The sequence below is a fragment of the Alexandromys fortis genome, unplaced genomic scaffold (assembly GCF_014885135.2).
Source record: "Alexandromys fortis isolate MF-2015 unplaced genomic scaffold, M_Fortis_MF-2015_v1.1 scaffold_91, whole genome shotgun sequence".
In the NCBI taxonomy this organism is placed as follows: Eukaryota; Metazoa; Chordata; class Mammalia; order Rodentia; family Cricetidae; genus Alexandromys; species Alexandromys fortis.
In genome coordinates, this window is record NW_026067968.1 from 3,572,556 (window position 1) to 3,596,254 (window position 23,699).

Genomic DNA, 23,699 nt, shown 5'->3' on the forward strand with positions numbered 1-23,699 from the left:
GAGCATCCAAACTGCCTAGGCTCCCACAAAGCCACTACATGCAGTAGGATCAAAGACCCATTGCCACTGTTCTTGATGTCTTAGTAGTCCTCATTGTCCGCTATGTTCAGTGAGACCGGTTTTAACCCAGGCTTTTTCAGACCCAGGTCAGCTGGCCTTGGTGAGTTCCCGATAGAGCATCTCCATTGTCTCAGTGTGTGGGTGCACCCCTCGCGGTCCTGAGTTCCTTGCTCATGTTCGCTCTCCTTCTGCTCCTGATTTGGACCTTGAGATTTCAGTCCGGTGCTCCAATGTGGGTCTCTGTCTCTGTCTCCTTTCATCGCCTGATGAAGGTTAATATTCAGGAGGATGCCTATATGTTTTTCTTTGGGTTCTCCTTCTTCTTTAGCTTCTCTAAGAACCCGAATTGTAGGCTCAATGTCCTTTATTTATGGCTAGAAACCAAATATGAGTGAGAACATCCCATGTTCCTCTTTTTGGGTCTGGCTTACCTCACTCAGGATAGTGTTTTCTATTTCCATCCATTTGCCTGCAAACTTCAAGAAGTCCTTGTTTTTTACTGCTGAGTAGTACTCTAATATGTATATATTCCATACTTTCTTCATCCATTCTTCAATTGAGGGGCATCTAGGTTGTTTCCAGGTTCTGGCTATTACAAACAATGCTGCTATGAACATAGTAGAGCATATATTTTTGTTGCATGATAAGGCCTCTCTTGGGTATATTCCCAAGAGTGGTATTGCTGGGTCCATGGGTAGGTTGATCCCAAATTTTCTGAGAAACCGCCACACTGCTTTCCAGAGTGGTTGTACAAGTTTGCATTCCCACCAGCAATGGATAAGTGTACCCCTTTCTCCACAACCTCTCCAGCATAGGCTATCATTGGTGTTTTTGATTTTAGCCATTCTGACAGGTGTAAGATGGTATCTTAAAGTTGTCTTGATTTGCATTTCCCTGATCGCTAAGGAAGTTGAGCATGACCTTAGGTGTCTTTTGGCCATTTGAACTTCTTCTGTTGAGAGATCTCTGTTCAGCTCAGTGCCCCATTTTATAATTGGGTTGATTAGCCTTTTACAGTCTAGTTTCTTAAGTTCTTTATATATTTTGGAGATCAGACCTTTGTCAGTTGCGGGGTTGGTGAAGATCTTCTCCCAGTCAGTGGGTTGCCTTTCTGTCTTAGCGACAGTGTCCTTTGCTTTACAGAAGCTTCTCAGTCTCATGAGGTCCCATTTATTCAATGAGGCCCTTACTGTCTGTGCTGCTGATGTTATACGTAGGAAGCGGTCTCCTGTGCCCACTTGTTGTAGTGTAGTTCCCACTTTCTCTCCTATCAGGTTCAGTGTGTTCAGACTGATATTGAGGTCTTTAATCCACTTGGACTTGAGTTTTGTGCATGGTGACAGACATGGATCTATTTTCATTTTTGTACAGATTGAAATCCAGTTTTGCCAGCACAATTTGTTGAAGATGCTCTCTTTTTTCCATTGTATAGTTTTAGCTCCTTTATCGAAAATCAGGTGCTCATAGGTTTGTGGATTAAAGTCAGGGTCTTCTATACGGTTCCATTGGTCGACTTCTCTGTTTTTATGCCAATACCAAGCTGTTTTTAATACTGTAGCTCTGTAATAGAGTTTGAAGTCAGGGATGGTAATGCCTCCAGACGTTCCTTTATTGTATAAGATTGTTTTGGCTATCCTGGGTTTTTTATTTTTCCATATAAAGTTGATTATTGTCTTCTCCAGATCTGTGAAGAATTTTGATGGGATTTTGATGGGGATTGCATTGAATCTATATATTGCTTTTGGAAGAATTGCCATTTTTACTATGTTGATCCTCCCAATCCAAGAGCAAGGGAGATCCTTCCATTTTCTGGTGTCTTCTTCTATTTCGTTCTTCAAAGTCTTAAAGTTCTTGTCATATAGATCTTTCACTTCCTTGGTCAGGGTTACCCCAAGATATTTTATGCTCTTTGTGGCTATCATGAAAGGTGATGCTTCTCTGATTTCCCTCTCTGTTTCCTTATCCTTACTGTATAGGAAGGCAACTGATTTTTTCGAGTTGATCTTGTATCCTGCCACATTACTGAAGGTGTTTATCAGCTGTAGGAGTTCTTTGGTAGAGTTTTTGGGGTCGCTTATGTATACTATCATATCATCTGCAAATAACGAAAGCTTAACTTCTTCCTTTCCAATACGAATCCCTTTGATCCCCTTATGTTGTCTTATTGCTATTGCTAGAACTTCAAGCACTATATTGAAGAGGTATGGAGAGAGTGGACATCCTTGTCTTGTTCCTGATTTTAGTGGGATGGCTTTGAGTTTTTCTCCGTTTAATTTAATGTTAGCTGTCGGTTTGCTGTAAATAGCTTTTATTATATTTAGGTATGACCCTTGTATCCCTAGTCTCTCCAATACCTTTATCATAAAGGGGTGTTGGATTTTGTCGAATGCTTTTTCAGCATCTAATGAAATGATCATATGGTTTTTTTCTTTCATTTTATTTATATGGTGGATTACATTGATAGATTTGCGTATGTTGAACCAGCCCTGCATCTCTGGGATGAAGCCTACTTGATCATAATGGATAATTTTTCTAATGTGTTCTTGAATTCGGTTTGCCAGTATTTTATTAAGAATTTTTGCGTCGATATTCATGAGTGAGATAGGCCTGTAGTTCTCTTTCTTGGTTGGGTCTTTGTGTGGTTTTGGTATCAGGGTAACTGTAGCTTCATAAAAGGAATTTGGCAATGACTTTTCTGTTTCTATACTGTGAAATACATTAAGGAGAATAGGTATTAGCTCTTCTTGGAAGTTCTGGTAGAATTCTGCATTGAAACCATCTGGTCCTGGGCTTTTTTTAGAGGGCAGATTTTTGATAACTGCTTCAAGTTCTTCGCGACTAACAGGTCTATTTAGATCTTTCACCTGGTCTTGGTTTAGCTTTGGTATATGGTACTTATCTAAAAAGATGTCCATTTCTTTTGTATTTTCCAGTTTTGTGGCATACAGGCTCCTGTAGTAAGATCTAATGATTCTCTGAATTTCCTCTGTGTCTGTGGTTATGTCCCCCTTTTCATTTCTGATCTTATTTATTTGCGTGTTCTCCCTCTGTTGTTTAATTAGTTTGGATAGGGGTTTGTCTATCTTGTTGATTTTCTCCAAGAACCAACTTTTTGTTTCATTGATTCTTTGGACTGTTTTCTGTGTTTCTATTTTGTTGATTTCTGCCCTCAGTTTGATTATTTCCAGTCTTCTACTCCTTCTGGGCACATCTGCTTCTTTTTTTTCTAAAGCTTTCAGGTGTGCTGTTAAGTCCCCAATGTATGCTTTCTCCGTTTTCTTTAAGTGGGCACTTAGTGCTATGAACTTTCCTCTTAGCACTGCTTTCATCGTGTCCCATAGGTTTGAGTATGTTGTCTCTTTATTTTCATTAAATTCAAGGAAGACTTTAATTTCCTTCTTAATTTCTTCCTTCACCCAGGTGTGGTTCAGTAGTTGATTGTTCAGTTTCCATGAGTTTGTCGGCTTTCTGGGGGCAGCATTGTTGTTGCCTTCTAACTTTAATCCGTGGTGATCTGATAAGACACAGGTGGACACTGATATTCTTTTGTATCTGTGGAGGCTTCCTTTGTTTCCGAGTATATGGTCAATTTTTGAGAAGGTTCCATGAGCTGCAGAGAAGAAGGTATATTCTTTCCTATTTGGGTGGAGTGTTCTATAGATGTCTGTTAAGTCCATTTGTTTCATTACCTCCAGTAATTCTCTTAATTCTCTATTAGGTTTCTGTCTGATTGACCTGTCCATTGGAGAGAGAGGTGTGTTGAAGTCTCCTACTATTAGTGTGTGTGGTTTGATGTCTGCCTTGAGTTCTAGTAATATTTCTTTTATATAAGTGGGTGCTTTTATATTAGGGGCATAGATATTCAGAATTGAGATGTCATCCTGATGAATTGTTCCTGTTATGAGTATAAAGTGTCCTTCTCGATCTCTTCTGATTGATTTTAGTTTGAAGTCCGTTTTGTTGGAAATTAGTACGGCCACACCTGCTTTTTTCTTAGGACCATTTGCTTGAAAGACCTTTTCCCAACCTTTTACTCTGAGTAGATGCCTGTCTTTGTGGTTGAGATGTGTTTCTTGCAAACAGCAGAATGTTGGATCCTGTTTTCGTATCCAATCTCTTAGCCTGTGCCTTTTTATAGGTGAATTGAGACCATTAATATTAAGTGATATTAATGACCAATTGTTGTTTACTCCGGTTATTCTTATTGTTTTTTTGGTAGTAGAGTTTGTGTGTGTGTCCCTTCTTTGAGTTGTGCTGGTGAAGGTTCACTAGATGCCTGAGTTATTGTAGTCAGTGTTGGCATTGTTGGATTCCTTGGGTTGCGATTTTCCTTCTATTACTTTCTGTAGAGCTGGATTTGTGGCTACGTATTGTTTAAATTTGTTCTTATCCTGGAATGTCTTGTTTTCTCCATTGATAGTGAACACTAGCTTGGCAGGGTACAGAAGTTTGGGTTTGCATCCATGGTCTCTTAGCTTTTGAAGTACCTCTATCCAGGACCTTCTGGCTTTCATGGTTTCCATAGAGAAGTCAGGTGTAATTCTGATCGGTTTACCTTTATAGGTTACTTGGCCTTTTTCCTTTGCAGCTCTTAATATTCTTTCTTTAACCTGTCTATTTTGTGTTTTGATTATTATATGGCGAGGGGAAGTTTTTCTTTGATCCAGTCTGTTTGGTGTTCTGTATGCTTCTTGAATATTCAAGGGGATAACTTTCTTTATGTTGGGAAAGTTTTCTTCCATAATTTTGTTAAAAATATTTTCTGGGCCTTCGAGCTGTGATTCTTCTCCTTCTTCTATTCCTATAATTCTTAGGTTTGGTCTTTTTATTGTGTCCCATATTTCTTGAATGTTTTGTGATGAGAATTTGTTGGCTTTGCTGTTTTCTTTGATCAGTGCATTTATTTTCTCTATGGTGTCCTCAGCATCTGAGATTCTTTCTTCTATCTCTTGTAGTCTATTGATTATGCTTGTTTCTGTAGACTCTGCTCGTTGGCCTAGATTTTCCATATCCAGCTGTTCTTCCCTTTGTGTTCTCTTCCTTGCTTCCCTTTCAGTTTTCAATTCTTGCACTGTTTCCATTACCTGTTTGATCGTTTTTTCTTGGTTTCCCAGGGTCTCATGTACATATTTACTTAATTCTTCGAACTTTTTGTTATTCTTCTCATCCATTTCTATAAGGGTGTTTATTACATATTTTTTAAGGGATTCTATTGCTTTCATAAAGTCAATTTTTTCCACTTCTTCTGTGTTAGGGTGTTCAAATCTTTCTGTTGTAAGATCTTTGGGATCTGGTGTTTTCATGTTGTTTTTCTGATTAATGGGTGATGTTCTGCCTTGGCGCCTGCCCATCTCCTCCTTTCAATGCTATCTAATTGGTCTTTTAAAATCAGATCAGGTTTCTCTGCTGGCCAGAGGCTTCTCTTACTAATTGCCCTCGCTCTGTTTCCTGGCTCCTGCTGGGGGCCAAGAACCCTCTCACCCCTAAGAAGGGTTTTCCGGAACCGGTCCCGGCTCCCCGTTTGCCAGGGCCCTCGCCAACCAAAGGCCTACCTCTTTGATTTAATTGTAGTGGGGCGATCTGCTCTCGGTGTTGCCGCTGGTCCCTGCCGCCTGCGACCTCTGCCGCTGCGCTGGTCCCCTCCAGTCTCGGCGGCAGCCGTCGTTGCCTGCCTGCGCCTCCCAGCTCCGTCTGCCGGCGCGGGCGCCTCCCAGCTCCGTCTCGAGCTTATTGAGTTTTGAGGTACTTAAGGGATAGCCAGTAGTCCAAAGTATAGGGTCAGGATCAGAGCTTCATTAACTTAGGATCTCTCGACATACTGGTGATCACTGTGAACCCTGGCCATGGATGAGAGCCATGAGGAGACTCCATCCAGGATTTTTGCCACTAGAATCTGCAATCATGTAGAAACCCAGGAACCACCTGAAGCTCACACTAAGCCGGAACCACACAAGGGGATCTGTGATGTCCCAGGAGAAAAATCTCTGAACTTGATAGTTTAATGTCAATCAGAACAAGTGACAGTATGTATTTTGAATCATCCCCTCAAACACACACATGCAGACACAATATAGAATGATTATATAAAAAAGCCTGTAAGATATCGGGACCTCATGAGAATCACCCTTTTCTTTCCAGCTTTGTGGGGTTGAATTTCATCAGTGCCATGGAGCTCTGAGGCCATGTGGATGCTGGCCTGAGTTACCAGGGGCCTGTTGAAAAGGAAGTAGGAAGCCTTTTTTATTTATAGAAGATCATTTTATAGTCTATATTTTAAAAATCCATCCATAGATTTTGTAAATAATGTCTTTTAATAGAAAATAAAGTTATCGGTCCAAATCAGGAGCAGAAGGAGAGAGAGCACAAGCAAGGAACTTAGGACCGGGAGGGGTGCACCCATACACTGAGACAATGGGGATTGGGAACTCACCAAGGCCAGCTGGCCTGGGTCTGAAAAAGCCTGGGTCAAAACTGGTCTCGCTGAACATAGCGGACAAGGAGGACTACTGAGACCTCAAGAACAATGGCAACGGGTTTTTGATTCTACTGGACCTATTGGTTTCGTGGGAGCCTAGGCAGTTTCGTGGATGCTCACCTTACTAGACCTGGATGGAGGTGGGTGGTCCTTGGACTTCCCACAGGGCAGAGAACCCTGATTGCTTTTTGGGCTGACGAGGGAGGGGGACTTGATTGGGGGAGGGGGAGGGAAAGGGGAGGCGGCGGTGGGGAAGAGACAGAAATCTTTAATAAATAAATAAATAAATAAATAAATAAAAGAAAGAAAATAAAGTTATCAAACTTCTTCAAATGATAGCTGACTTGGACATAAGTTCAGCATGTCCATGAGTGTGCTCATTCTGCCGTTTGTATTCATCCAAGTGAATGAGCTGAGAAGGCAGTTGAAGAGCTAGACTTCAGCAGCAATGACAGCTGCATAGCAGTCAAGATTTTACCCCCTCCCAACTCCAAGGCATCATAAGCCCACATTAGCAATATAAATGGCAAGGAGAATGTGCACTTCCTTTCATTTAGACTTACTAGTAGCAATAAAATGAAAGTCAGAAAAGTACCATTCAAATGAGAAGGAAAAAAAACCAACAACAACCGGGTTTTTGGTTAACCACAAGTTTAATTTGAACCCAGTGTGTTAAAAACAACAGAAAAAAAAAGGAAAGGAAAGAAAATAGGGACCTGTGGCTATCTATCATTACAGTAACTAAAATTGCCATTGGTGCTAAAGTATCTAGCACATGACAGTCCAATGCAAGTGCTTTATTTCTTTTATCTCTCTTCCTAAGATCCCTGAATAGTGTGTGATAACCCAGATACATTGCACCCACTCTAGGGGGCCTGCAGCTCTCTGCATACTGCGTGGTTCTTGGCTCTGCCTCTGTCTGAGCTGCATGTCACCTCCGCCTATACTAGCACATCCACTTTCTCTAGGAGCTGAACACCGTCATCTTTAACCCCAAACCACTTTCTTCACAAGTCTCCCCTGGTTCCCTCAAGTTCTCTTGGCTGAGTAAGGTTTGTAGTTCTTGGATTCCCATCTGTAAGCTTCCTGGCATCTGTGCTAAGGTTAACACATGCCCAATTTGATCACTCACGTACTAGAAGAAAAGGTAATAAATAAGGGATTCAGTTAAAGAGAGTTACTGGAATGACAAAGGGGTTGGTAGGTAGCTTTGCCATGATAATGGGTAGAAAAACCAAGATGTTCCTTCAAGATGTTGGGCTGCTGTGGGCTGTCTAGAAAACGCTCTGTGACTGGAAAGGTAGGGGTAGAGTGTACTGAGACCAAGAAGGGCTATCTAAATCAGTCATTCAACCAACAGGCCTCGTGAGAGAAGAGTCAATGTTTGCTGTTATTGTCAGAACTGCTTTATTGAATGTAATCGAGAACTGGATTGTTCTAGAGCTCTTTTCAGCTCTGAGAGGCTCCAGTGAGCACTCATTAGACACTTCTTGTTTACACTCTACGAAAGGTAATAGTCCATATCCTGAGCCACAGAGGAGATCCTGAGCTCAACCCTCGACATTCAGGATGTGTTAAACATTTACAAATCACAGAGAACTGATTCTTAAAAGCACTATTTCTGTGCTGGGTACAAGGCTCTTTTTTTCCAAATACTTTGTTTCCCTGCCCTTACTATGATAAAGTGAACACAGTATGACATTTTTCTTGCCTACTTAGTCTGTTCCTTATGATCACTCAACAGTGAATGTTTTCTCTGCTTCGTGGTTGTTACTCTGCACGGTGTGGCTTTACTTCCAGTCTGCTGTTGTCCTGCATGGTCTCCTTTCTAAGCACTGTCACTCTCCAGCTGTCAGCCACATCTTACCTTTCCAATCCAGGGATCCTTACACGCTACTGAGACTGTGTTCAAGAATCTTGGACTCTGAAAACTAAATTGCTGGCAGGTGTCTTCATGTGTTCATTTTAATGGTGACAGTTTACCTCTCCAGAGACTGTTTCTGCTGATTCCCTGGTTTTTCTAACATATTCTGAACAGGTGACGGTGCTTTGCCAGGTGTCTTCAGCCAGAGCCAGTGTGTGTGGATAACTGTTGCTCAGTTCTTTAGGTCACCTAACCTCATTATCTACACAGCATTTCTAATGCTGTCTAGTCTTGATGCTAGATATAAATTGAACATTTGTTGAATGCCAGAAAGAAATCCTCTGTGTGGTGAATTCTGAAGTTGAACAGAAACGGCTGGATATTTGAAATTCCATCCCTGGGTACCTGGGTAAACTCATGTGAATCCTCTCCAGCATCCCAGCCACTCTTTCCTCTTCATTAGATGGGAAATAGTTAGTGGCTACTTCATAAGCTGTGGGGCAGCAGTGCTTAGGTTCACTGTATTATTTAACACAGGGTTTATAATAATCAACTAATAATAATTCCTCTTTCCTTCAAGCACTCCTCCCTGCAAAGCAAAGCTGTGAGTCTCCCAAGCTGTGGGATTTTGGCAGATACTCCTCTACTCATTTTTGGCATTGTCTTTTTTGGGTGACAAACTCATCACTTCACAAAACAGCACTACTGTGGGCAGTTAGAAGTTCTAGCAGCAAGTTTATATCCTGTTGCCTTTGACCTCTGTTCCAGAAATGCACAGGACCAGCATCTATTACCATAGCCAGGTATGACACTGCAGACTTTCTTCTCTTTCTGCAGTGAACAGAGTATCTGCCAAGCACGGGCTTCCGTGATGGTCTACGATGACACCAGTAAGAAATGGGTACCAATCAAGCCTGGCCAGCAGGGATTCAGCCGGATCAACATTTACCACAACACTGCCAGCAACACCTTCAGAGTTGTCGGGGTCAAGCTACAAGATCAGCAGGTAAGTGCTGGAATCAGCATCACACCCCTGAGCTGCGAGCCTACCAGTACATGCTTGGTGAAAAGAAGGCCCAGGCATTTTGCCATCAAAGAGAGATCTGGGTTCAGCTCTGATTCTGCAGCCTTATAGCCAAATATAAGACCAAAAGCAAATTATCCTTTCTGAGAGTCACTTTCCATGTCATATGTAAATAATAAGCTTCATCTTTCTGCTCCATTGTGTCAGATCAGAATACAATGACAGATAAAATAGAAAATCAAATAAAACATTCTGTCAGATCAGACTAAAATAACATTTGTGAGAAGTTTTTGGAAAATACAGTACACGTGGACTAGGGAGATGGCTCTGTATATAATAGTGCACAAGTGTGAGAGCTAGAATTTAGGTCCCCAGAACTCATTAAAAAGCTGGACAAGTGTGGTTGCCATCTGCAGCCCCAACACCAGGAGAGAATGATGGAGATCCCTGGCTAGCCAGTCTCACTAGAACCTGCAAGCTCCAAATCCAACTAGAGACCTTGTCTCAGTAAGGCAGAGAATGATTAACCAGGTGTGGTGGCACACACCTTTAATTCCAGCACTCAGGAGGCAGGCTAAACTGTATGAGTTTGAGATCAGTCTGGCCTACACAGTGAGTGCTAGACCAGCCCAAGTTACATAGTGAAACCTTGCATAAAATAAAATTTTAAGTAGAACACAAGTAAGGAAGATACTTGACATCAACCTCAGCCATATACTTATATGCAAATAAGCATACATACGTGCACACCAAACATTCAAAAAAGAAAGAAAAAGAAAAATATAGTATGTAGATGTTTTAGTCCCATTCTGTACTTACCTGTCTATTTATCATTTGCTATTGAGATTTTGGTTTATAACCCCCAAAGTTAAATTTGGCAAAAATACCAAGATGTTAGGAGGATGGTATCATCTTTCCCTGGCAAACAGCCTGGACAGCTGAGGTGGTGAATAGTGTTTCTGGGAAATACCTGTTCAGGTACAAGTACTTTCCCGTCCATTCATGTCACACACAATCAAGGCAAAGCAGTCTAATGTAACAAGCTTACCCAATGCTCCCCACCCTGTTGCCTCTGGGAAGATTGACAAGGCATTTTGAGCAGTGAGGCTAGAAGATCTGTGGTTTTGTTTATTGAAACAACAGCTGAGATGGCTCAGTGGTTAAGGGGTTCTCCTTTCAGAAGACCTGAGTTGAGTTTCCAGCACCCACATAGCAACTTACAACTGTCTGTAACTCCAGTTCCAGGGTATCCAATGTTATCTTCTGGTTTCCTTGGACACCAAGTGCTTACAGATATACGTGGTACTTAGATATACATGGAGGCATACACATAAAGCAATAATAATAATTGTTATTATTAAAGAGGACTTAAAATCCTCTCCTTAATGTTTTCTGGAGACTTTATGCTCAGGCTGGTTCCCTGCTGGCCCTGCAGGCAAAAAGTTAGCAATGTGAAGAGAAACCTGGAATTCTGATTTAAGTGTTGTCCACTGGGCAGGTTTCTACATTGGTCAAAACAGCCCTAGCAAGTTTCAGAGTCTGTGTCCTTCAGGCAGAAAACACAAACATGTTTCTGGATTCCTGCTCTAAGGTAGCCTACCTAACCCTGAGCTTATGCTCAGCTTGTGCTGCCTTTTCTTTCCCTTGTTGAGTTCTCTCTAGGCATCTTTTTGACATGGCGTCCATTGCCTGGTACTATTCCTGCATCATAGTGGGTATCCCTAAGTGATTGCTTTTTTTTAAAAAAAAAATCTGGAACTGAGGCTGGGAATCTCACTCAGCACCCCATGCATGGTAAGCTAAGCAAAGGCTTCATGCATGCTATGCAGGCACTCTATCACTGAGCCACAGCTGTAGCCTTTTTCATGCCCATCACACCATTTGGTTGCTCCTGAACCCCTAGTACTGTGAACCAAATAGATTTCTTTATAACGTGAGCCTGCTTCTGATGCTTCTTTGTAGTAATGAAAACAGACCAGCAGCAAGTATACTGTTAGAAGATGCTGTGTGTTACCCTGTGAACGGGGTTTGCAGGAAGGTTCTGAGAAGGCTATTCCGTCATCAGGTGGAGACTTGTATCTCAGAGTCTTTACCAGTCTGTAGATTCTATATTGTTTTTTTAGATCCTAGCTAGCAGCACAGCGGCCAGGGAGACTTTTCTCTACTATTAAGCTTCTTTCTTTGTAAAAGACCTTTAGATTATTTTTGCTCAGAAGTCTCAAAACCATGTTAGACTTTTGGTGTTGTAAGGGCTTCCTCTAAAAAAAAAAAAAAACCACACAGGAAAGGCACTCCCATGTACTCCTACATTCCCAAAAATAAAACATGCACACAGTGTGATTATGAGCTCCTGTGTGGAAAGTGCAACATTTAAAAATAAGCTTATCCTTCGAAAGTACCTAAAGCAGGCCTGCTGAATCTTAGGGAATTATCTTTAAAATAAATCTGACTAGGAAAGGTTGAAAGTGAAGGATTAGAAAACTGTAACCCTTATAATCACTACCATAATAAGCTGGTAGTTACTATGTATGTCAGATATGACAGGCAACAACTATTCCAAAGAAAGACTGACCTTTTTAATAAGACACCCCATCAGAAGAGAAGTCACAGCAGCCCTAAATTTGAATGCATCTAATAATGTATGTTCTAAATATATAAGCAGAAATGGACCAATCTAGAGGTCTCAGGAAATAGACTAATTGCGAAGCCTACTTGCAGATTCTAATCATGGCTCCAAGTAGCATACTGTAGAAGCAGGCAGAAATGAGTGAAAACAGAGGGATTTTTGTTAGCATTATTAACCAGGTTGGCCTGATTTATGTTGTAGAAACTGCAGCCAACAGCTATATGGCATTACAAGTGTCTTAGTTGGTGTTTTCTATTGCTGTTAAAAGACAAGATGACTACAGCAAACTCTTAATAAGGAAAGCATTTAATTGGGGCTGGCTTACAGCTCAGAGGTTTATCTCATTATTCTTTGGATGAGAAGCATGACAGCACACAGGCAGACATGGTGCTGGAGAAGGAGCTGAGAATTCTACCTTTGGATCAGCAGGCAGCAGGAAGAGAGAGTGACGCTGGGCCTGGCTTGAGCTTCTGAAACCTCAAAGCATACCTCCAATGACTCACTTCTCCAACAAGGCCACACCTCCAATAATACCACTCCCTATGATCCTATAGGAGTCATTTTCATTCAAACCACATGATATGTACCAACAGAGAATATGCTAGACTATGGAGCACACCAGAATGAAAAAGGATCAAAATCATACAGAGTATATGTTTTCAAAATTCTATTATTACTTTGTCTATATTTTGTGTGTGGTATACTTAGTGTGAGATTCTGGGTGGGTGAATGTCACCACTCATGTGTGAAAGTCAGAGAATAGCTTTATGGATTTGATTGACTACTTTGGCCTTTATATAGATGCTGAGCAGAGCATTGCAAGACTTGCACAAGTGCCTTTGCCTGCTGAGCCATTCACCAGCCCCTAGAGTATATTCAGAGGAATCAGACCAGAGTCAGTGACAGGAAGACAGCCAATAAAATCTCTGTCTTCTCTGTCTGCATTTGTTTTTGTTGTGCATTCAGCTAGTGTGCAGTAGTTATGGAAAGAGGGACATTACTAACTGACTCCTGGGGCAAACAAGAAATGTAAATGTAAGATGAGAATATTTTGTGCTGCTAAGTAGTAAAGAACAGCAAAGTTTATGAGGTGTTGCTAAAACTGCTCACTGAAGAAATTTTGTTTTATAAATGTATATATTGCAAAAGAAGAATGATTAATATTGGTGGTCTATGCTTTTTATCTCAGGAAGCTAGGAAAATAGTTAAACCCAACAAAAGTAGGAGGAAGAAAACCATAAAATTTTTTTAACTGGATCTGGAGAGATGGTTCAGACATTCAGTGTTTGCTGCTCTTCCAGAGAACCTGAGTTCTGTTCCCAATACCCATATCAGGTGGCTCACAAACCAGCTTCAAAGAATCCAACACCCTCCTCTGACCTCTTATGCACATGTGGCATTCACACATGCAGGTAGAATGCTGTATACATGATAAATAAATAAATCTTTAAAAAAAAAAAAAGAGGGAGGAACTGACTCCCACTAAGTCCTCTCACCTCAATGCTCATACCATGGCACAAATATGTGTATACACATGCATACACACATATGCATACATATAAATGCAATAAACCTTTTTAAATAATTAAGAGTGTCTGAACTACCTACAAACTTATGGTGCTATAATTAGTATAAAATATATTAACATATTGTTATGCTAAATGAGTTTGGCAGACACCTGTATTTTTTTTAATATGTTAGCAGTAAATAACTATAAAATGAAACTGTTTCAAATAATATTTGGAAGCTCACCAGAAAATTTCAAAGGCTTTGGAACAACTCTCGCTGTAGCTACAACCTTCTGTACACTGAAAACTGTTAAGATGGTTGGGAGGACTCAGCAGCCAAGCTTCTCAGAAACTGACCATGTTCATGAACTGAGGCCCTGGTGTCATCAGATGTCACTTCTTCAAAATCTCACCCATTTAAGATTCCAGCATGTATTTGTAGAAACTAGTAATCTGCTTCTAAGATTCATATGAAAATGTATAGGATCATCTTGAAGAACCAAAATGGGGCTTGCACTTTCATATTTCCAGTCTTACTATAAAGCTGAAATAATTGCAGCAGGGAGATACTGACATTAAGATCAACTAACAGACTCAGAAATTTAGGAATGGCTAGATAAAGCCACACATATGTGGTCCCTTGGTTTATGACAAGGCATCTTTATGTTTAGCAAGGAAAAGATGTTATTTTCAATAAATAACCCCAGTTCAGTCTGTATTTTTTTTTAAATGGTTACTCCAAACCTCAGAATTATTTCAGCCTAACCACTAAAGGCCAACAGTAGCAGGGTACTTAGGAATCTGAGGTGGGAGGACTGCTTCAGACCAAGATTCCAGGGCTACCCTTGGCAATGCAGCAAGACCCCATCTTGAAAGAAGCGTGAGAGAGGTGTTCAGAAACCAGTAAAACATTGAGAAGAAAGTACAGAAAATTTTTCTCATGACTTTAGAGAAAACAGATATTCAGTGGTTAAGAACACTTGTTGTTGCAGAGGACCCAGGTTTAGTCCCAGCACCCACATGGTGACTCACAATCTGTAAATCCAGTTGTAGGGCATATGACGTCCTCTTCTGACCTCCACTGGCACTGAACATTCCCATGGTACACAGATACCCATTCAAGGAAAATATATAAAATAGATAAATCTAAAGAAATTGAAAAAAATTAATCCCAGCACTCGGGAGGCAGAGGCAGGCGGATCTCTGTGAGTTCGAGACCAGCCTGGTCTACAAGAGCTAGTTCCAGGACAGGCTCCAAAACCACAGAGAAACTCTGTCTCGAAAAACCAAAAAAAAAAAAAAAGAAAGAAAAAGAAATTGAAAAAAAGCATTAGCTATAGAGGACAGATTATGGATGGACTTCATTAACACTGAAGAGTTTCCTTACAGTGCACAACGAGATGGAAAAGCAAGCTACACCCTGGGGGGACTACTTCCCCGAAGTATGAAATAGGCCAATTCAATCAGGAAGGATGTATACAAAGCTGAAAAATTAACTTTAAAAAAGCCAAATAGCTTGAACAAAGACTTCCCAAAAGAGCAGTGGACAGAAGTGACAAGCTAATAATGGTGGCAAATACAAGGAAGGTGCTCAACCATTGTGTTTGGGGAGACACTATGCAAACCACCTGGGATAACACTATACTCCACACCCCAAGGGTGCCCTTCAGAAGTCAGACAGTTCTGATGGAAACCACCCTGGGATAGTGCTATACTCTGCACAGCTCAAGGGTGCCATTCAGAAGCCAAACAATTCTGAGTATTTCTGGCCAAGTGGATCTCTCATATGTCACTCAGGAGAGTGGAAATTGGTACCATCTACTGAAAAATCTTATGACCAAGGCTACTGAATCTAAATGCACACAAACCATACCCCTCCCTTCTGTGTAGATGCCCAAAGAAACAAGAATTTGTATCTACTAAAAATAAAAATATTCATAGAGCAAAATAGCCAAGGGCTAGAAACCAACTCAGACACTCATCAATAAGAGCATGGAGTAGTTATCTGCTGTTAAAATGGCATGTTTAGCCCACAGTGATGCTGCATGCCTGTAGTTCTACCACTAGAGAGGAAAGGGCAGAGGATTCATGAGTTCAAACCCCATGCTACATAGCGAGTACCAGACCAGCCTGGGCTATGTAATAAGACTCTGTCTAGGCATGGGGGTAGGGAGAGAAATGGATGAATTTCACAGATATTATGTTAAATGGAAAGAGTCAGAAATAGCACTGTATGCCATATTAATCCATTTTTAGTTTAAGAATTGGTTGGCCACGTGGTGGTGGCACACACCTTTAATCCCAGCACTCAGGAGGCAGAGGCAGGCGGATCTTTGTGAGTTTGAGGCCAGCCTGGTCTACAAGAGCTAGTTCCAGGGACAGGCTCCAAAGCTATAGAGAAGCCTTGTCTTGGAAAAACCAAAAGAAAAAAAAAAAAGAATTGGTAAGAGTTACCAATGGTGAGAAAAGTTAGAGCATAGTTATTTCTGAGGAGCGCTGTTGAGAAAAGGGACATCAGAAGAAAGCTTGTCCCATCCCAAAGTGGCCACACAGTGTTACAAATGCCCAACTATCTCCTCTAACTTGCTCTAAGTAGAACAAGCAAATATCAGGTAGGCACTAAGATTTTAGCTTCCACCAGTAAAACCTATTTGGGAGTTGGTAAATACCAGGCTTCTCTCTGTCTTTGACCAAGTGATATATTAGCTATGCACCGCCTGCACATGCATTCAAGGCACACTTTGTGGGGCTCTCCTTTATAAGAGGATGATTTAGAAGTTGTGAAAATAAATTTTAAAGTGGTGGTGTCTCTCTGGTGGTTCAGCTTATATGAGTGTTTTATCTTCACAGGTCTATTAGGGAATATATTATCCACACTGTTGCCGTCCCTTTGCATTTCATGGATCTACTAAGAGTTGCTCAGCTGAAAAGGGATAAACAGGATTCAATGTACAGTGCTTTAACTCAGTGCTCTGCTCATTTCTTATACCAAGAACCACCATGTCTTCAAAGCAGTTGTAGCCTGTTGGGGTATTTGTGGATAGCAGCTGACAGTCTTTAGGCTCCAGGGATAGCAACAACAGAAATGCCAGGCCCAAGAGCTGCAGGAGATAAAGAACCCAGAGAATTTCCATAATAGCGATATACCCTCAAGGAAAGTGCAACTGCCCCCTACCAGTATAAGGTCTTTTTTTTTTTTTTTTTTTTTTTTTTAACGCAGGGTTTCTCTCTGTAACAGTCCTGTCTGTTCTGGGACTTGCTCAGTAAACCAGGTTGCCTCAAACTCACTGAGATTTACTCTATCTCTGAGTGCTGAGATTAAAGGCATGTGTCATACCACCTCCCCAGTATAAGGTCTTAAGACCTGTGCAGCCAGAACCAATCCAGGAGGCTCCAGAGATCAAAGCCAGGCCACAGGAAATTAGAGAACAATGTTAGCTCATTTTGCTGGCAGTGAACTGCAGCATGGAGTCCCCTCTACAGACTGTTCCAGCCCTCCCATTAGTTTACTGTGTAACTTTGTTCAAATCCCTTGTTTTTCCTGGCCCTGATTTCCCAACTACAAAGAGAATTCCTAAGATCCCTATGAATTCTTTTTCTTTCTTTTTTTTTTAAAGATTTATTTATTATGTATACAGTGTTCTGTCTGTCTGTATGCCTGCTGGCCAGAAGAGGGCACCAGATCCCATTACAGATGGCTGTGAGCCACCATGCAGTTGCTGGGAATTAAACTCAGGACTTCTGGAAGAGCAGTCAGTGCTCTTAACCTCTGAGCCATCTCTCCAGCCCCGAATTCTTTTTCTGTACCTGGGATGGGTATTACTTTTCTCCTGATGCTTGCACGACTGAGTCACCTCTGAGATTGTAGTCAGCCATCTCAACTCATAGTCTTAGAAGTCTCACTTCCCTAGAGCCTCTCCCCAGCCAGTCTTGCTTTGTTCTTTCTCAACCAACCTTAATATGTCACTTCCAGACCTCTTCTGCACAACTTTCTCACAGAACATCTGCTATGAGTTGACTGGGACAGAATGGAAAAGGTTCTTAGCTCCCTGATTCTGTACACGACTCCAGTCACTAACCCAGTGGTTCCTAACTTTCCAAACGCTGTGACCCTTTACTACAGTTCCTCATAATGTGGTAACCCCCAACATAAAAATTTTTTATTGTTACTTCATAACTGTAATGTTGCTACTGTTATGAATCATAATGTAAACATCTGTGTTTTCTGATAGTCTTATGTGACCCCTGCAAAGGGTTGTTTTGACAACCCCCATGAGGGGTCATGACTCACAGGTGGAGACCCATTGCTCTAACCATAACAGCCATTTTAATCATGCTAACTTGGCAGTTCATCTCGTACATACACTCCATAAACACTTGAGCCTTTTTTCAGCAGTGTAAAATTAAACCAGTCAACCCCCAGCTTGGGTCTTCTGCTTATCAGTACACATGTGTATGTCTGCTTCTACTCAAGAACTTGTATATAGATACTAGCCAAAATACTCACCTGTTGCTGTGTAGCAAGTAAGTTGTAAAATGATTCCATCTCTTCTCTTGATTTAGTACATGTGTCCAATGACTCATCTTACTTGTTCACTTCATTATACGTGGACCTAAGTTCAACTTGCATGTGAGGGAAATCTAGGATGATGCTGTTCTAGATATTGTCTGTAATTACTATTATCCGGCTTTTCCTGATCCTGTAACATAGCAATGTGAACAGTTATGGAGAGCAACAAACCATTACCGTATTCTTCCTACTTTACAGGCAAGAGGACTCTTAGGGGAAGGATTACACAGCCGGGTGATGGCTGCACCTGGAGTGTTGTCAGGCCACCACTGACTTCACAGAGCACCACTTTCTAAATAGCCTGAAATCATTCTATTTCAGTGTCTAGAAGAGAAAACATCAAGGGGCCCGCAGACCTGCTGTTGAGTCTCTGCCGGCCATGGCTCTCTGAATGTCTGCCTTCACTGTCTTTTGTCCTGCCTGGCTGACAGCTGTTACTTGTAGTAGGGGAGAGCGGGCTGTGTCCCGCCGCCTGGCTAGCTTAACCCCCGAAATAACCACACAGAAAACTGTATTAATTAAATTACTGCCTGGCCCATTAGCTCTCGCCTCTTATTGGCTAACTGTCATATCTTGATTCAACCCATTTCTAATAACCTGTATGTCACCACGTGACTGTGGCTTACCAGCAAGATTCTAACCTATGTCCATCTCGGGCCGGAGATTCATGGCGTCTGCCCCACTTCCCTGCTTCCCAGCATTCTGTTCTGTCTACTCCACCTATCTAAGTCTGCCCTGTCAAAAGGCCAAGGCAGTCTCTTTATTCAACCAATGAAAGCAACACACAAACAGAATAACCTCCTACACCAATTATGTCTATTGGTGATTAATAACAAAAATAGCTGTTAGGCTGTATGTGTGTGTAATATATTTCTACAAGTCATCATTGAAAATAGAACTTATTATGAATTCTGAACACTGATAGGGCTGTGGGAAATTGAAATCAAACTGCAAAAGACTGTTACCCTTAAGGAGCTTCATATCTAGAAGATATGGATTAAGTGTAGCTAAGATATAGCTGGCACCAGGAGATCCTTTCAGAATCCCCACAAGGTCAATAAGGCAGCATTAGTACCTTCATCTTATTGTTGGAGAAACTGAACCTTAGAAAACAGCATTGATTCCCTAAGTGGCACAGCCAAGAGACAGGGTCTGGACCAGAACCCAACGGGGGAATTTTACTCCCAGTTCAGACCTAGTTAAGTGAAATAACAAGTTTTCCAGCTGTTCAATTATAGCCTGAAATGCCTGATCACCTTTTCCCTCCTGTGAACCTTATCCCCCACACTACCCATGGTTGAAAGGATACAGTATCTTTGCCCATGGCAGCTCCCTCCAGCTCACTTACATTTAATTTATTTACACGTATTTCTCTCTTTTCTCCTCCAGGTTGTGATCAATTATTCAATCGTGAAAGGGCTGAAGTACAATCAGGCAACACCCACCTTCCATCAGTGGCGAGATGCCCGTCAGGTCTATGGCTTAAACTTTGCAAGTAAGGAAGAGGCAACCACTTTCTCCAATGCGATGCTCTTTGCCCTGAACATCATGAATTCCCAAGAAGGGGGTAAGCAGGACGTTGTCTTTACTGGATGTTGAGGCTCTCTCTTGTTCTGTCTGTGTCCCAGCTCTGGTTGTCTAACATCCTGACATTGCTACTTCATTTACTGACATGATGTAGACCCTCAGAAACCTGTTACTTGACTTGAGGTTCACAGTAATGACTAAGAATAAGGAAGAGGGTTAATGTGCTGTTGTGAAATGCAGGTTTGTATTAATGTGCTCCTGAAGCCCTCTGTGAGATGTGCTGTATGTTAGCCATGCTACTGCTGTGTTCCAGAACACATACTGACATGGCAGAATAGCTAAGAAGTGAATGGAGTCCTAACCACTTTAGGATTTAGAGTTCACAGATTCATAAATAGCTAACTTTAATGTTCTACAGTGAGTGCTGGAATAAAAGGTGTGCAAAGTACTTGGGGACTACAAAAGAAAACAATAACTGCCCATCTGGGCTGTAAGAGAGGCCCTGACAGCAGTGGGGACATGAGAGCTGAAGCTCAAAGGAACAAGGACTACACTCAGCAGGGTGTGCTGAGGAGGGAGCTACTGCTGCAGAGGTAGAGGTGGGAGAGCTTGCATGTGTCAAAAGAAAAAACCCACAGTGCAGTGTGTCTGGGGCCTGTGTACGGGTGCAGAGCAGCTAGATGAAACTGGAAGCGTGACAAGTTGACAAGTTGGGCCCTGTAAGGCTTGGGAGTGGGACTAGCAAAAGTCCCAGAATCGAGGAGTTACACCAAACTGTTGGTGACTTTTGACAGCTTTGAGGAAGGACCTGAGCTTTCCCTATGAGGGTGTATTGCTGGCCTCAGTTGGTCCTACAGTTGGCAGGCATCTTCACCTTGGTGGAGCACAGTGGTGGCAGTGCACGGTGGTTATGAACCAGGCTTGGAACCACTTTACTTGGTTTGAGCTCTCGTTTGCTGCATTCCCAGTCAAGAAACCATTGAGCAACTCACTGAAGGTTCCTGGGCCTCTGCATCCCTGACTACAAATGCAGACTAGGAGAGTTGCTCTTACATTTAAATGAGCTAGAAGGTTGTCATCTCTTGATTCAGCATGTGTATTATGTTACTGCTATTGCTACTGCCTGCAGCCAGCACCACTGCTGCTACCCCCACTACCAAAACACAGAAGGAGACAGGTGCCCATGCTACTAAAGGGAGATGACATTTGAACATATACTGAGCCTGATATATTGGTGCTTTGGGCTCAACTTAAACACTTCAAGAGATTTTGTGAGCTAAGAAGACTATATGGAGTGAGGTTTTGTAAGTCATGTGTGAGTCTTCTCTTGTTGTGCTAAGACAAAGGCAGCTTATAGAAGGAGTTTATAACTTTACAGTTTCAGGGGGTTAGAGTCCATGACCATTGTGATGGGAGTTTGGGAACATGCAGTAGGCAGGCAGGCATGGCATTAGAGAATAGGCACAGGGCAGCTGGAGAGCTTACTAGGAATGGCATTGGCCTTGTTTGTTTGTTTTGTTTTTTTTAATTTTTTTAAAATCTTTTTCGAGACAGGATTTCTCTGTAGCTTTGGAGCCTGTTCTAGTAGACCTTGTAGACCAGGCTGGCCTTGTACTCACAGAGATCCCCCTGCTTCTGCCTCCTGAGTGCTGGGATTAAAGGCGTATGCCACCACTGCCCTGCTTTTTTTTTTTTTTTTTTTTTTTTTTTTTTTTTTTTGAGACTGGGTTTCTATGTGTAACAGCCCTGGCTATCCTGGAACTAGTTCTAGGCTGGCCTCGAACTCACAGAGATTCTTTCCAGGTATTGTAGTGGTGAACTATTATGAGGGAATTGCTTATTAGGGTCACATGGTGTCAATTCTAACACAGGCCCACATCCCCAGTGGACTGAACAAATGGTCTTTTTGATGCTGGAATGGAGCCTGCCAGTTTGGATGTGTAGATACAGAGTTAGTGTGCCTGGTTAGCATTGGTAGTGGCTACTGCTGACTGAGCTTTCTCAGCAGCTGATATGTCATGTACAAATGTGAAGAATGTATCTATGGTGTGCTTACATGCAACTCCCAGTAGTTACCAAACCTGAAAGAAAGGTACCCTTGACCCAAAGGCTTCAGCAGCCACATAGCCTTCAATACTGCAGTGTAGTATTGACAGATTTTGAACTTCTGGTTATACAGTTGTTTGCTCTGTGTACAACTGATTGCCCAAATCATATGGATTGTATAGTTGCTTGTAGCATGACATCTTGAATCCCAAAGTTGTGCAGGATCCCAGGCTTAGGGTGGCATCTAGCACCCCATAAACAGACATACCCCTTTTGTTCCCCCTTGGGAATCTTTTCTTCTAAGGTGTCTGGTTCCTGTGACCTTCTGAGGTCTCCTGTAGACCTCCATCACCACAGGTGAGTCTTGATCAGCTTTTCCTACCCCTCAGTATGTGGATAGACAGGGTATGGACTTGGGGTCTTCCCAGGCCTGCAGGCACAGGCCACTTAGCTGTCCCATTTAAAATAAGCTATATTTGCCTACCCCCAAAATTAAAGCGTGTCTTTGTGTCTTCAGGCTCTTGGTTAACTCTCACCATATCCCTGGGAGATGTTATCTCAGATGCCTTCCCTGCTTTCTGGACCAGAAAGCCAAAGCTCAGAGAGGAAGTAACTGCTCAGAAATCCCATAACCATAACTGCTGAAACTCAACACTGGAACCAAGTTGTTTCATAGTTCTGTTTTCTGGGCGCTGAAAAGCAAACATTTGTGCCTCAAATGATTTCTTTTATTTGATTCTTTCTCTCCACAGTGAGATGTACTAGCTTGTTTTTGTTTTATCTTGTTTAGTTTTGTGGGTGGTTATTTTTTTTTTTTTTCTGAGACAGGGTCCTCTAAAGCCAAGGATGACCTTAACCCCTGATCCTCTTGCCTTAGCTTCTGGAATACTGGAATTACAAGTGAGCACTATCTTGTCCAGCTTTGTTTTAGTGTTTTGTTCTGTTTTAAAGACAAGGTTTCCTGTGTAGCCTGGGCTTGACTTGCAATCTCCCTATCTCATTTTCCTGAGTGGTAGGTTTGCAGGTATGCATCTCAATGTCTGACCTGAAAACCACTATTAACTCATGATTCTTCACATTATTCTGGAAGAGGTTAAAGTATAGTAGAATAGTTTTTTTTTTTGTTTTTTTTTTTTTTGTTTTTTTTTTTTTTTTTTTACTGTCTGAATTCTCCATGGAAGAGATTCTCGGATGTTTGACCCTTGACAAAGCAACTTTGCTGATGTTTTTTTTTATCAGGTACCTACTGGATCTAGCTTCTTGTTTCAGTGATTTTTGGATACCCAGTCTTCAACTTCAGGCCTAACCCAGGGTAACTAAAGTCAATTTAGCAGGTACAAAACAGTTAAAGTAACAGTTACAGAGTGTTTCCCATTGCCTATGAAGAGGTAAGGTATCTTAGAGCTAGCAGAAGCTCTCACAGTTCTGGAGAACAAAACTCTGAGTTCAGGGATTGTCCTGGGGAGGTGGGGGCTTACTGAGGCTTTTTCTATAGATGTTGATATCTAGAAGTTACCTGAAGTGGAAAGGGCTATTTGGCTCTAATGCCACTCCCTTCAGTGTTAAGGAAGTCAAGATCCCTGTGTGGGTTGCTCTGGAAGCTCCCACTAGTGGAAATAGTGCTACAGCCTAACTTTGGTGGCTGCCATCTGTGTCTGCTGCTAACTACGGAGCATGCCCTACAGATCATGTGACCCAGCTTTCCTGGGTATCATATGACAAGGCATGGTGTGATGGCCACAGATGGTACTTAGGCTCAGGTAGGACTTGGAGAGAGAAACTTCTCTGGCCTGGTTACATGTAATTATGGAAATAGTTAATACTTGGACTTTCTCTTCAAAGCCTACAATTTTTATTTTTCCCCAGGCCACTTATTCAGGTGGCCTTTTCCTGCTCTTCCTGAGAAATGGTTCTCACCAACCAAGAAGCCTAGTTGAGGCGAGGGGCCAAGAACTCCCAAGAAGACAAGTTGGAGTATAGAGGTTTTTGTTCTTAAACT

General features: G+C 41.8%; 1 protein-coding gene across 6 annotated transcripts in view; it reads left to right on the forward strand.

Annotated features, from left to right (window-relative positions):
• Positions 1–23,699, forward strand: part of Evl (Enah/Vasp-like) — a 152,417-nt gene that overhangs the window by 93,537 nt on the left and 35,181 nt on the right. For all 6 annotated transcript variants that reach the window (XM_050154731.1, XM_050154734.1, XM_050154729.1 and 3 more), the window contains 2 exons: positions 9,237–9,405; positions 19,517–19,694. In XM_050154731.1, the coding sequence (XP_050010688.1) occupies positions 9,237–9,405; positions 19,517–19,694 (347 nt within the window). The remainder of the gene's footprint in view (positions 1–9,236; positions 9,406–19,516; positions 19,695–23,699) is intronic.